Genomic DNA, 14,074 nt, shown 5'->3' on the forward strand with positions numbered 1-14,074 from the left:
AGACCAGGAAAAACTTGCTGGGCATCAGGAATCAGACCATATAAGGAATTAAAACTGTCCTAAAGACTCTTGATCGCACATCCGCATTCCATTCACGTTCTCAGCCCACCAAGTCAACCCCCGGACTACTGAGGACAAGAGCCTCCTGCCTATGACTATATATAAGGATGAACCTCCGTCATAGACCCAGTGCCCCTTGGCTTGGTGCTGTGCAGCCCTTCCCTTTGAGTATCCCATCCCCCATCACTTTCCCTAAATAAATTCAATTTTTCTTAAATCACTATCTGAGATGGCTATTTAGCCTGCCCACATACCACCATGTTAACCTTTCAATAAGTTTATAAAAAGTAAAAACAAACAAACAAAACCTCAATTTGGGCATTTTAAAGATATAATTCATAATTAAGTAGGGTGCTTTATACATAATGATAAAGCTTTCAGAATCTAAAAACAATAACCCTTTTGGCCACTTATTACACCAAAGCCTTCTTATTCTTATTTTTAAGTTACTAACGACTAATTCTCTGATAAGTTTGATTATATCCCAACTGCTCAACTGAAATTTTGTTTACCTGTGCAGCATTTAAAAGTGAAAATAATATTTCCAATATATAATTTCAGTCAGGAAAATTTCTCCTCCACTCCCCAAAAGGACTCCCAGTCAGTAATTGCAATTCTTTAAACACACAAGAAGTTTTGAATCATTTAATTTTAGTTAATTTTCAAATAGTTTTTCTACAGCAGTCTTTTAGATATAATTTACATACAACAAAATACCCAGACCTTTATTTTACTACCAGATGAGTTTAACAATGATATTCACCCATGTAACCACCATCAAAGCATAGGGAGTCCCATCACCCCAGAAAGTTCCCTCGAGTTGCTCTGCAGTCATCCCCACCTCCACCTGCCACACAGAGGCAGCCACTTCTACAGCAGATCTCCTTATGTGACCAGAAAATGGAGCCAAAAATGATTTTTGCAGTTTAAAGCTGATAAAATAGCACTGAGAACCATAAAGCTCCATGTTGCCTGCATGTGCCCTTAATATGTTTTAATCCTCTTTCAAAAGCTTATCTACTGTGTGATAGAAAGGCATGCAAAAGACCTTGAGTTTTGTTCACTTGTGTTGATACAATTTGCTAAAACATTGGCTACACTTCAGTAGATTCTTGATCTATTTCCTTTAAGTAGGTTTAAACAGGTTTTAAATAGGTTTTCTTCTTATGGGAGACACTGATTTCAAGTAGTGCCTCCTGCCCTGTAATTTCTGATATCAAAGAGAACTAGAAAGTAGAATGATTTGCAGTTGAAAATACAATTTACTTTTTTTAAAAAACTTTTTATTATGCCAGGTTATTATTTTGAGTTGAAGTGTAGAGTTAATAAGCTAAACATTGTTCCTTCTGTCCTAATCCAATCCATTCAATTAAATATTTGTTCACAGAGAGGCCTGTAAGCATTATCCTCCTTCTTAGAATCAATTTACTACATCAATTTTTCAATAGTTCACTTTTCCCAGTTTTAGGGGGTAGCCAATAATCATTTACATAGTCCTTACCAGAAAATTATGAGAAAGGCACTTTTAGGTTTTGGTACACTGAAAATGTAAGATACCACCAATATTAACAGTTTTACTTACAAACCCAAGCAAACAGTCCTGAAGTGTCATATCAAAACAAAATGTATGCGACCATGCACAGTGCAATTCCCGGTTACTTTTAACCAACTCATCCATATCCTAGAGACTCATTTTGTCTCTAATTACAACCAATGGTGCCCCAGCATTTGAGGGTCACAGCTCTGTCCTGGGGTGCATCGCTGCATACTTGGGTGCCAGCTCCTTGATCAGATTTACGTAGTCAGCTTTCTCGGCGCAGGCCCTGCATTCTTCTCCCCAGCTGTACAGGATCTGTTTCAGCTCTGCCACTCGCATCTTCCACAGGTCCACTGATGCTAAGTCTAATTTCTTTTCTAAATGACAAAAAGAAAAAACACAAATTTAAAAAAAACAACTCTGAAACGTTTAGAAAAGCAAATGGTGTTACTTAATCTGGGTGCTGGCAACCTTATGATCCAAAGTGGAGAACAGTTCCAATTTCTATGGAAATCAAGAACCTAAGGAAAGTGTATATAGAGAGAGCTATTGGGATAAGTTGTTCTATCAGACTTTCTCTCCATGGAATTATACTTGCTTCAAAACGGGGGCTTCAAAGTGTAGCTTTGCAATACCTGCTACTGCCCCATGCCTTCTCAAGATCAACAATCCTAAAATAACAGCAGCACATTCTAATTGCCACTCCTAAGGTAAAAGAAGGAAACCAATAAAAAGGGATGCCTTGGGACAAACTGTGTGTGTCCAGCTTAAATCCATAGGTCATAAATAACTAGAAAGTTATGGCTCACTTTCTATGTAAAGACTAGAGGCCTGGTGCATGGAATTCGTGCAGGGGGGCGGGGGGTTGGGAGGTTCCCTCAGCCCAGCCTGCACCCTCTCCAATCGGGGACCCCTTGGAGGATGTCCGACCACAATCTGGGATCACTGGCTCCTAACTGCTCACCTGCCTACCTGCCGGATCGCCCCCAACTGCCTCTGCCTGCCTGATCACCCCTAACTGCCCTCCCCTGTCAGCATAATCTCACCCCCAATGGCCCTCCCCTGCTGGCTTGATTGCCCCTAACTGCTTCTGCCTGACTCATCACCCCTAACTGCCCTCCCCTGCTGGCCTGATCTCGCCCCCAACGGCCCTCCCCTGCTATCCTGATCACCCCTAACTGCCTCTGCCTCGGCCCCCACCACCATGGCTTTGTCTGGAAGGAAGTTGGATGTCTGCAAGATGGCCAGTTGACCCAGTCTAATTAGCATATTACCCTTTTATTAGTATAGATAGATTATATAGGCTAGGATTGCTTAAATGGGGGAGAAAAGCCTTTTTCAGCAGGAGGAGATGCTCTTCACAGACAAAAACACATAATCCCTATATCTGGACTGATAGAGAGCCATATGCACTATACTGCCAAAGTGGTCATTAAAATATTGAACCACTTTCTTACACCTTACACCAGGGGTCCTCAAACTTTTTAACAGGGGGCCAGTTCACTGTCCCTCAGACCGTTGGAGGGCCGGACTATAGTTTAAAAAAAAACTATGAACAAATTCCTATGCACACAGCACATATCTTATTTTGAAGTAAAAAAACAAAAGGGGAACAAATACAATATTTATATTTGCATGTGGCCCGCAGGCCGTAGTTTGAGAATCCCTGCCTTACACCAAACAGCTGTTGCCCTTAAAACCCCTCCTGAGCCCCCACCTTAGGTTCTGCCTTCGCAGTTCACCCAGATTAGGCTCTGATTGGTCGGTTTCTATGCCAGTCAGCGTCAAAAGCTCTGCCTCCTAGGCAGCCATTGGCTCCTGGCACTTCACCCAGATTTAATTCTGATTGGTCAGTTTCTATGCCAGTCAGCATCTCCAGGCCTATCTCTGGGCCTGATAAAAGAGGCAGGGCTGATCAGCAGCCCCCCCAGAGGCCCAGAGAAAAACAAAGGCACAGCTGCTGGTGAAGCCCGGAGAGAAAGAGAGAGGCAAGGGCTGATCAACAGCTGCCACAGAGGCTGTGGATCAGACCCTGCCTCTCTCTCTGCAGGCCTCTTTCTGGGCCTGATCCACAGCCCCCTTGGCAGTCAGTGCTGGGTCACTGCACCACACCGGCTGCAGACACTGACTTCTAGTGTTCGGTTGAGCCTTGGTTGTTGCGATGTTATGGACCCTGGCTCTTCAGATAGATAGATAGATAGATAGATAGATAGATAGATAGATATGTCTTTAGTAAAACAGGCATACATTTACAAAGCACTATCAAGTCTTTAAATACAAATATAAAGAAATCCAAACACATGAATATATTTAGGAGCATTTTTATTGATCCTTATTTGTTTTTGCTTAATCTCGCCTGATCCCCCACCCCTACTGGAATTACTAATTTATCACAGCATTCACTTACAGTCCTTTGGGGGATACCCACTTCTCTAATGCTGGTGCTTCAGTGCCAACCAATCTGGCTTCTAACATTCTTGCCAATAACATTTGTCACCAATATCTAACTTCTTTAGCAAGACTACCATTTCCCTGTTTACAGATTGTCTGCAGAGAATGTTAAGACTCAACTACTTCTCCATTGTCAAGCCCCAAAACAGAAAAATAAATTAAGCTTATCTATAACATACTTATGATTATAATTTCCCTATCAGAAAGGAGTAATTTTCCTTAAATTTATACAATGTTTTAAGTCAATTATATCTCAATAAACCTGGAAAAAAATAATAAAAGTTGGATTTTAAAGCCTTGTTTATTTGGAGGGTCAGATACAGATGAAAGGGTCAGCCACCCTTAAATTTTTATAGTGATCCCCATCCTTTTAAGATACATAACAAGCAAAAATATTTTTTCAGGTCAAAAACCAAATGACACCTTCCTAATTGAAAACATATCCAACTCTACACTTACCTTGATCATAATTTCATGGATGACTTGAAGAATGCCTTTAAAAGTAGAAGCATTTATAGCCCAAATTATTAATATCCCATGGCTCAAAGGCCCCTGTTCAATCTCAATTTTCTTGCCAACAATAAGTAGGGAACAAAAAATAAGGACTAGTGGTCTATTCAAGATAAATGGTTGAAGGAGAAATATACTTTCTCTCAAGTGTCAGTAGTTTCCTTGAGCTTTTCTAAAGAACTTGGAATCTGGTATTAATTTTAAAAATAGGAAACCACTATGACACCCCAAAACTACAAGAAAAAGGTTGATACTCATTTCTTAAAAATATATGATTAATTTTTCTATTATTCAAGGAACCCAGTAACATCTCTGGCACATAATAGAAGATATTCAAAATAAAGTTGTTGAATTAAAGAGTCAGCATAGGTTTGTCCCTTTCAAGACTACTGTTTGTATGGACTCAGTGATTCCTGCCTCTACTTCATTACTTGAAAGCCAATAAAAAAGGATGCCTGTCCCATAATCACTACCCTGGAATTTAGGGCCTGCTCTTGGCAAATTGAGAGACCTGGGTTTTTTTGGTACCTTCCAACCTTAAACCTATTTAAAGCCAACTATGTAGTTATGGTCCATAGGCATATTACACAGCTATGTTAGAAAATAATTCAGAGCTGGGTGCTAATTAGGTAGTTTACAATACTATGCTGGTATGTAACATAAAACAATGACTTGAACAAAAGAAACGGGTCTCTACTGGTGGAATTTCAGGTATTAAGGCTAGGCTAAGGGAGGAATCGCCCCAGCATTTATCATACCTACTCAATCTACCCAAAAAGGCTGGCCCAGATAGAAAGTTTCAGTATAAGAATAGATTTATCTATGTGAAATGTATAAGACCAATGATAATGATTTAAATAAGACATCTTTCTTTCCTCACTGTTTATTTTAGGCACCCTAAATAAGGACATTTCATCGGCAAAACCTGATTTGAAGTGAATAACCTATTTCCCAAAATTTAAAGCTGGCAGAATAATAGGCAACTCTACGGGAAACAATACACACACATTTAAAACTTCAAAGTCTTTACATCACCTTTGAATATTTGAGTAGATGCAACTTTCCTTAATAGGTTGCCAAGAGCTAAATTACCATGAGTAGTTATTCCCTCGATATTTTGAATTTTTCCTTGACATACACAGTTGACACTGCCTTGGTGATTTAAGAGCTTAAACTTTCCTATTTGGGATGACAGTTTTACCTACACTGATTATGCCAGTATTTATTTCTCTTACTCCCCAAAAAAGATCAAGTGGCATTAAGTATCATTCAGCAGCCTAACAACATAATGACAAATGAAGAATTTCTTGCCTCCTAACACTGACTTTTTAGAAAAAATAGCCTGTTTTGAGAATTGGCAATACTTCACACATCCTAGGGAAAAAAAGACTTGACTCCATTATACCATATTTCAGCTCACAGATCTGACTGTCCATCTTCTTGAGCTTCTCACAAATCTTCATTGCAGGCATGTGCACACTCATTGGACGAGTGACTTCACTTAGGATCTTTGTGGCTGCATCTTTTGTTGCTCCTAGATAATAGCACTGATGGAGAATGAAGAGAATTTAGTGGCCCAAAGCAAGTGATACGCTTTTGAAAAGTAAGAAAGAGGTTAACCTAGTTTTCATGGCCCCGCTATTAAATTTCAAGCCCTGCTAAGACACCAGAAAACAAATGACCGCATTGCCACGATCATCCTAATTAGAAGTGCCCAGCAGTTCACATGATGCTCCAAGGCTTGCTGAGTGTTTTCCTTGTGCCAGGCGCTGCTCTCAGGGCTTTACAGGTATTGACTTATTTAATTCTCACAACAATCCTGTGAAGTAAGTACTATTATTATCCCCATTTTATACCCAAGCCAACTGAAGGTCACTCAGCTAGCAAGTTGAAGAGATTAATTTTTTTAAGATCTAGCATTTTGGCTCTACAGTCAGTGCACTTTTTCATGTTATACTGCCTTTCAAGCTACCCGACTTAAGCATTTCACATTTAAAAATATAAAACTTAATGGTACAAATAAATGCTGAGAGTTTTAAATGTGTCAGAGGTGAGCTGTCAGCAATGCAACTTTAACTGGAAATTTAAAATGACAATTTTAGGCAAAAGGAATTGCCCTAAGATTGTTTTTAGTGATGTAAACCAGTTTATTTAAAAAGTCATTTGTGTATACCCAGGAAACACTATGCAAACACCATTACAAGGAAATTTCATTGGTTATATATAAATAATAATATAAAATATTTGGAAAGGTTGAACTCATTGTCTCGGTAAGAAATAGAAAGTCTATCCATTCTTAACTCAGGACAGTAAATTCTCAATTAGACACTCAATTGTATAATTTTAAGAAAATATGGGCTTGGTTGTCTGTGGTTTATTCCAAAAGCAAAATAAAATCAGATGTATTCTAGATAAAAATTCATATGACTGCATTTCACTGAATGATCAATTTCTGCTTGCTCTCTACAGTGAACATGCCTGAGGCCAGCATCTAAGCAGGAGGACATTAAGTCCAAAATAAGAAGTGAAAGTATCAGCACTTTCCCTCAAGTACAAGGTGAAAATTTACCATACCAGGCGGTTTTCTTTTCCTTTGACGTCCAAGCAAAAGCTGACCAATTCTTTTTCTATTGTGTCCAGAGAAAAGTTAATTCCTCTGGCTATCAAGGAATTGTAGAATCGGTTCAAGAATTCTTCACATACTAGAAAGAACAAAGAAATTATGTATTTATATACAAAATAAACACTACCACAGCTATGTCCTACTCACCAAATAAAAATGTAAGTATGATTTAATGCATTGTGACAATGAATTAACATTTTAGGAAGAATGATTTGGGCCTGTAGCCATTAGCTTAGGATTGGGCTTTGAGTAATATAAGTTTATAGAATCAATCAATCCATCTTCAGAACCAAGCTCCACCTGAAATTAGAATATTCCTACAAATCAAATTTTGGCTGACCCTAAAAGAAAATACAGCTTTTTATAGGATATAATGCTTTGGACATCTTAGTTTTAGGGATGGGGGTTACATTCAATATTACTTTGTATTAGTTTCAGGTGTACAACATAGTGGTTAGATAATCATATACTTTAGCAGTGGTCGCCCTGGAATCATACATAGTTATTACAATATTATTAACTAGATTTCCTATGCTGTGTTTTATATCCCCATGACTAATTTTAACCACCAACTTGTACTTCTTAATCCCTTCATTTTTTCACCCAGAGTCTCAACCCTCTCCCCTCTGGAAGCGACTAGTCTGTTCTCTGTATCTATGAGTCTGTTGCTATTTTGTTTGTTCATTTATTTTCTCTTTAAATTCAACATATAAGTGAAATCATATGGTATTTGTCTTTTTCTAACTTATTTCATTTAGCATAATACCCTCTAAATCCATCCATGCTATTGCAAATAGGAAGATATCATCCATTTTTATGGCCAAGTATTACTCCATTTTATATATGTACCACCACTTTTTTATTCACTCATCTATTGAAGGGCACTTGGGTTGGTTCCATATCTTGGCTATTGTAAATAATGCTGCAATAAACATAAGGGGGCATATATTCTTTCAAATTAGTGTTTTGGATTTCTTTGGATATATACCTAGAAGTGGAATCACTGGATCCATTTTTAATCTTTTGAGGAAACTCCATACTGTTTTCCATAGTGGCTGTACAAATCTGCATTCTCACCAGCAGTGCATAAGGGTTACCTTTTCTCCATATCCTCACCAACACTTATTGTTTGTTGATTTATTGATGACAGCCATTCTGACAGGTGTAAGGTGATATCTCATTGTGGGATAGTTCACATTTCTCTGATTAGTAATGTTGAGCATCTTTGCATATGTCTATTAGCCATCTCTATGTTCTCTTTGGAAGTGTCTCTACAGGTCCTCTGCCCATTTTTTGATTAGGTTGTTTGCTTTTCTGGTGTTGAGTTGTATGAGTTCTTTCTGAATATTGAATATTAACCCCTTTGCAGATGTATAATTGGTAAATTTGTTCTCCCTTTCAGTAGGTTGTCTTTTCCTTTTGTTGATGGTTTCTTTGTGCAAAACTTTTTAGTTTGATGTAGTTCCATTTGCTTATTTTTTCTTTTGTTTCCCTTGCCTGAGGATATGTAAAAAAAATATTGCTAAGAGAAATGTCAGAGATTTTACTGCCTATGTTTTCTTCTAGGAGTTTTATGCTTTTGAGTTTTTACATTTAACTCTTTAACCGGTTTTTACTTTACTCTTGTATATGGTGTAAGAAGGTGATCTAGTTTCATTTATTTGCACATATCTGTCCAATTTTCCCAATACCACTATTGAAGAAACAGTTTTTATCCCATTGTATGTTCTTGACTCCTTTGTCAAATAGTAGTTGATCGAACAGGCATGGATTTATTTCTGGGCTCTCTTTTCTGTTCCATTGATCTGTATGTCTGTTTTTTGTCAGTACCATGCTGCTTTGACTACTGTAACCTTGTAGTATAGTTTGATATCAGGTAGTGTGATTCCTCCCACTTTGTTCTTCTTTCTCAAGATTTCTGTAGTTATTTGGGGACTTTGTGGCTCCATATAAATTTTTGGACTATTTGTTCTAGTTCTGTAAAATATGTCATTGGTATTTTGATAGGAATTGCGTTGAACCTATAGATTGCTTTAGGTAGCATGGACATTTAACAATGTTAATTCTTCCTGTCCATGAGCACTGTGTCTGCTTCCATTTATTTGTATCCTCTTCAATTCCTTTCCTCGATGTCTTATAATTCTTCAAGTATAGGTTTTTTACTTTCTTGGATAAATTTATTTCTAGGTATTTTATTTCTTTTGATGAAATTGTAAATGGGATTTTCTTAGTCTCCCTTTCTGATAATTCATTATTGGCGAATAAAAATGCAAATGATTTCTAAATATTTATTTTTGTATCTGGTACTTTACTGAATTCATTTATCAGTTTTAGTAGTTTTTTGGTGGAATCTTTAGGGCTCTCTAAATACAGTATCATGTCATCTGTAAATAATGACAGTTTTACTTCTTTCTTTCCAATTTGAATGCCTTTTATTTCTTCTTCTTGTGTGATTGCTCTGGCAAGAGCTTCCAGTACTATGTTGAAGAAGAATGGTGAAAGTGGACATCCCTGCCTTGTTCCTGATCACAGGAGAAATGCTTTTAGTTTTTACCCATTAAATATGATGTTAGCTGTGGGTTTGTCATTTATGTTTGTCATAATGTCATTTATGTTAATATATGTTCCCTCTATTCCCACTTTGCTGAAAGTTGTTTGTTTTTATCATAAATGAGTACTAGATTTTGTCAAAAGCTTCTTCTGCATCTGTTGATATCATTATAAGATTTTTACCCTTCATTTTATTTATGTTGTGTATCACGTTAATTGATTTGCTGATGTTGTAACAACCCTGCATCTCCAGAATAAATCCCAGTTGATCATGGTGTATGACCTGTAATGTATTGCTAGAATTTTTTGCTAATATTTTTTTGAGGATTTTTACTTCTATGTTCATCAGGAATATTAACCTACAATTTTCTTGCTTTGTAGTGTCTTTATCTGGTTTTAGAATTAAGATAATGTTGGCTTCATAAAATGAATTTGGGAGTTTTCTCTCTACTTGAATTGTTTAGAATAGTTTGAGAAGGGCAGGTGTTACTTCATCTTTGAGTATTTGGTAAAATTCACCTTTGAAGCCATTTGGTCCAGCCTTTCCGTTTGTTGGGAGTTTTTGGTTACTGCTACAATTTTATTAGTTGTAATCAGTCTGTTCAGACCTTTGTTTTCTTCGTGGTTTAGTTTTGAAATGTTATATGTTTTTAGGAATTTGTCTATTTCTCCCAGATTGTCCAATTTGTTAGTATATAGTTATTCACAATATTTTCTTATAATCCTTTGTATTTCTGTGGTGTCAGTTGTTACTTCCCTGCTGTCATTTCTGATTTTATTTATTTGGGTCCTCTCTCTTTTTTTCTTGAATAGTCTGGTTAAGGTTTGTCACTCTTATCTTTTCAAAAAACCAGCTCTTGGTTTCATTGATATTTTGAATTGTGTGGGGTTTTTTAGACCCTATTTTATTTATTTCTGCTCTATCATTATTATTCCCTTCCTTCTACTCACTTTGGGCTTTGTTTGTTGTTCTTTTCCTAGTTCCCTTAAATGCAAGGTTAGATTGTATGAAATTTTTCTTTTTTCTTGAGATAGGCCTGTAATGCTATGAATTTTCCTCTTAGGACTGCTTTCACTGTGTTCTGTAAATTTTAAGTTGTTGGTTCTTATTTTCATTTGTTTCAAGGTATCTTTTTATTTTTCTCTTGATCTCATTGTTAACCCACTCATTATTTAGTAACTTATTATTCAGCTTCAATGTCTTTATGTGTTTTTCGGATTTTTTTTTTTGTGATTGATTTCTAGTCTCATACCATTATGGCCAGAGAAAATGCTAGATATAATTTCAATCTTGTTACATTTATTTAGACTTGTTTTGTGTCCTAACATGTAGTCTAGCTTAGAAAATGTTCCATGTGTACTTGAAAAAAATGTATATTCTTCTGCTTTGGGGTGAAATGCTCTGAAGATATCAATTAAATCCATCTGATCTAGTGTGTCATTTAAGGTGGATGTTTCCTTCTTGATTTTCTATCTAGAAGATCTATCCACTGATGTCAATAGAAGTCTCCTACTATATTACTCTAAGAGACATCTTAGTTTAAGCACAGAAAAAACCTGAATGTGTATCTTGAATAAAGCACCTTGGTAATCTGCATAAGTCTATATGTTCCATTATTATGAGCCTGAGGTGAAACCCCAATTTGAACAATTATATTTGACTAGAGGCCCAGTGCACAAAATTCATGCACAGGTAGGGTCCCTAGGCCTGGCCAGCGATCAGGGTCGATCAGAGCCTTCCTTCACCCTGGCTGCCAGCTGTGGGCTGCTGGCCAGGGCCTTCCTTCATTCTACGCCACCCCCTTGTGGTCAGTGCACATCATAGCAAGCTGTTGAACTCCCAGTCGGTCAAACTCTGGAGGGGACAATTTGCATATTAGCTTTTTATTATATAGGACTAGAGACCCGATGCACAAAATTTGTGCAAGTACCTTGGCCCTCGCAGCCCCGGCTGCCTTGGCCTCGCAGCCTCAGCTTTGTCCAAAAGGTTGTCCTGCTGTTCAGTCTAATTAGCATATTAGCCCTTTATTATATAGGATTATAGTATCAAGAGCCAGTGAATAGATGGAGCTCAAAAGAGGCACAGGCAACAACACCCATAGCCAACATGTGTTGGGCATTTACGGTGCTGGCATCGTTCTAAGCATTTTACATATACTAATTCATTTAAGTCCCAGAACAAAGCTATGATGTAGACACATTACTATCCCCATTTTACAGATTAAAAAAAAAAAAAAACTGAGTCAAAGAGAGGCCAATTAACTTGCCCAAGTAGTGGTAGAGAAGGAATTAGACCCCCCACCAGCCTGATCGCTCCTAACTACCCTCCCCCACTGGCCTGATTGCCCCTAACTGCCTCTGCCTCGTCCCCCGCCACCGTGGCTTTGTCCAGAAGGATGTCCGGAAAATATCTGGTCTAATTAGCATATTACCCTTTTATTAGTATAGATACTAGTCATATAATTTTATTTCTTTGGTTTGGAGCACATTGGACTTCCCAATCTGTGGATTGATGACATTCATGAGTTTGGAAAATTGAGCTATCCTCCTCTTCTTCTGGAAGTCCAGTTAACCTATGTTGGAATTCTTTTGTATCCTCATTGTACCTTCATCTTCCTTTCATAAATTTTCTTAAATCTCAATGATTCCTTCTTAATTACTTCAATCTTCCAAATCACTAATTCTTTTCTCAGCTGTGTAATCTACTGTTAACCCCATTAATTTCTATTTGTAGAAGGTTGTGTTTTTCTTCCAAATATGGTTGGACTTTTATTAATTGCTTCCTGCCTTTATTTATATCTTCAATCCCTTCCTTTGTTTCTTTAAACATGATATATCCTTTATATTCTACTAGAGGCCCGAAGCACGAAATTCATGCAAGGGGCTCAGCCCTCACAGCCCTGGCTTCATCCGGAAGGTCATTCAGCTGTCCAGTATAATTAGCATATTACACGTTTATTATTATAGATCCCTAGAAATTCCAATACCTGAAGCCTTTTCTGGTGTGCTTCTTCTGTCTCTTGTCTCAACCGGCTATCACTTATGGTACTTTTCTTCTCCATGGGTTTGTCATTTTTCTGAATATAAGCTTTATTCTTGGAACTTTGGCTGTGGGAATTCTTTGAGGACTAGGTGGAAGGTGGATTCCTATAGGTAAGACTGGCATTTGTTGATGTTTGCTTGGAATCCCTTTAAATTAAATGATCAATTTGCAATGTTTTGAACCATCCATATTATATGAATTTGGGCTTCAGCCTATATGTGGATTAGCTTGTGATTATTAATTATCTGGAGATATTTTTGTTTTCCCTGTTAATCCTTAAAAAATTCAAGTAATACAATTCCTTTTTAGTTTGAAGATGGTAGTAGAGTTGTTCTTACACACACACACACACACACACACCCTTACCTTTTATAGTGAAGGTCTAGTTCTTTGGAGTTCCTAATTAATTAGGAAGGGGGAAGGGGAAGAACCTAGTATTACACTTCTAACTTGGGAGAGTCCTCACTTTGTCTTTTATTCTCTTCAATGTACCCAAAGCCATGAAAACCTAAGTTCAGATTGCTGTGCAGCAAATGCGCTCAAGGCTCTCATGGACTGATCAGTATTTTACCTTTGCCTTATATTAATCCCACTGTGGATTAATGACAACATATATGCATATCTTTGTTCAGAACAATTACTGAACACTAGGAGAACTATACTAGATACTGTGGGGAAAATATAGAAGCACAGACCTGGGGGAAAGTGAGAGACCACTAAAAGATATTGAATAAGGGAATAACATGGTAACACTGCTGTAGACTAGAGTGGAGGAAGAAAGGTGGCAAGAAGGATGCTGCTGTGGCAGAAGGAAGATAAAAATGGTGAATATCTTTAACAAGGCAATGGAGCTGGGGAAGGAGAAAGGAGACAAACAGAAGGTAGAATAAACAGACATAGTGACTGATGGACATAGGGGATCAGGGAGGAAGAAATGTCTAGTCTAGTTTACCAGGTAGATACTGTCACCATAAGCATAACAGGTTTTGGAGACTGAGAAGGGAGGAGATGATGACTTTGGTTTGTGACTCTGTTGAGTTTGAGATGTAAGATATCTAAGTGGGGATATCCAGTAGTCAATTGGATGCAAGTTCTGGGACTCTCAAAAGGAGTAGGATTAGATATACATATTTGGGATTAATCAGACTATAGTTAGGTGGATTCCGATTATATAGAAGAGTGTGTAGAATGAGAGGAGAGGAGGGCCGAAGACAGAACTCCGGAAAATTCTAATACTGAAGACCTGGCTAGAGAATCAGAAGATACCATGAACAAGTGGGCACAGAGACAGGAAGCAAAA

General features: G+C 37.6%; 1 protein-coding gene across 1 annotated transcript in view; it reads right to left on the reverse strand.

Annotated features, from left to right (window-relative positions):
* Positions 1–691: 691 nt before the first annotated feature.
* CDNF (cerebral dopamine neurotrophic factor) overlaps positions 692–14,074 on the reverse strand; it is a 15,768-nt gene continuing 2,385 nt past the window's right edge. The window contains exons 2-4 of the mRNA XM_006098847.3: positions 7,133–7,260; positions 5,964–6,105; positions 692–1,974 (exon numbers count right to left, since the gene is read on the reverse strand). Coding sequence (XP_006098909.1) covers positions 1,796–1,974; positions 5,964–6,105; positions 7,133–7,260 — 449 coding nt within the window. The 3' untranslated portion in view covers positions 692–1,795. The remainder of the gene's footprint in view (positions 1,975–5,963; positions 6,106–7,132; positions 7,261–14,074) is intronic.

The sequence above is a fragment of the Myotis lucifugus genome, unplaced genomic scaffold, assembly GCF_000147115.1.
Source record: "Myotis lucifugus unplaced genomic scaffold, Myoluc2.0 scaffold_249, whole genome shotgun sequence".
Classification (NCBI taxonomy): Eukaryota; Metazoa; Chordata; class Mammalia; order Chiroptera; family Vespertilionidae; genus Myotis; species Myotis lucifugus.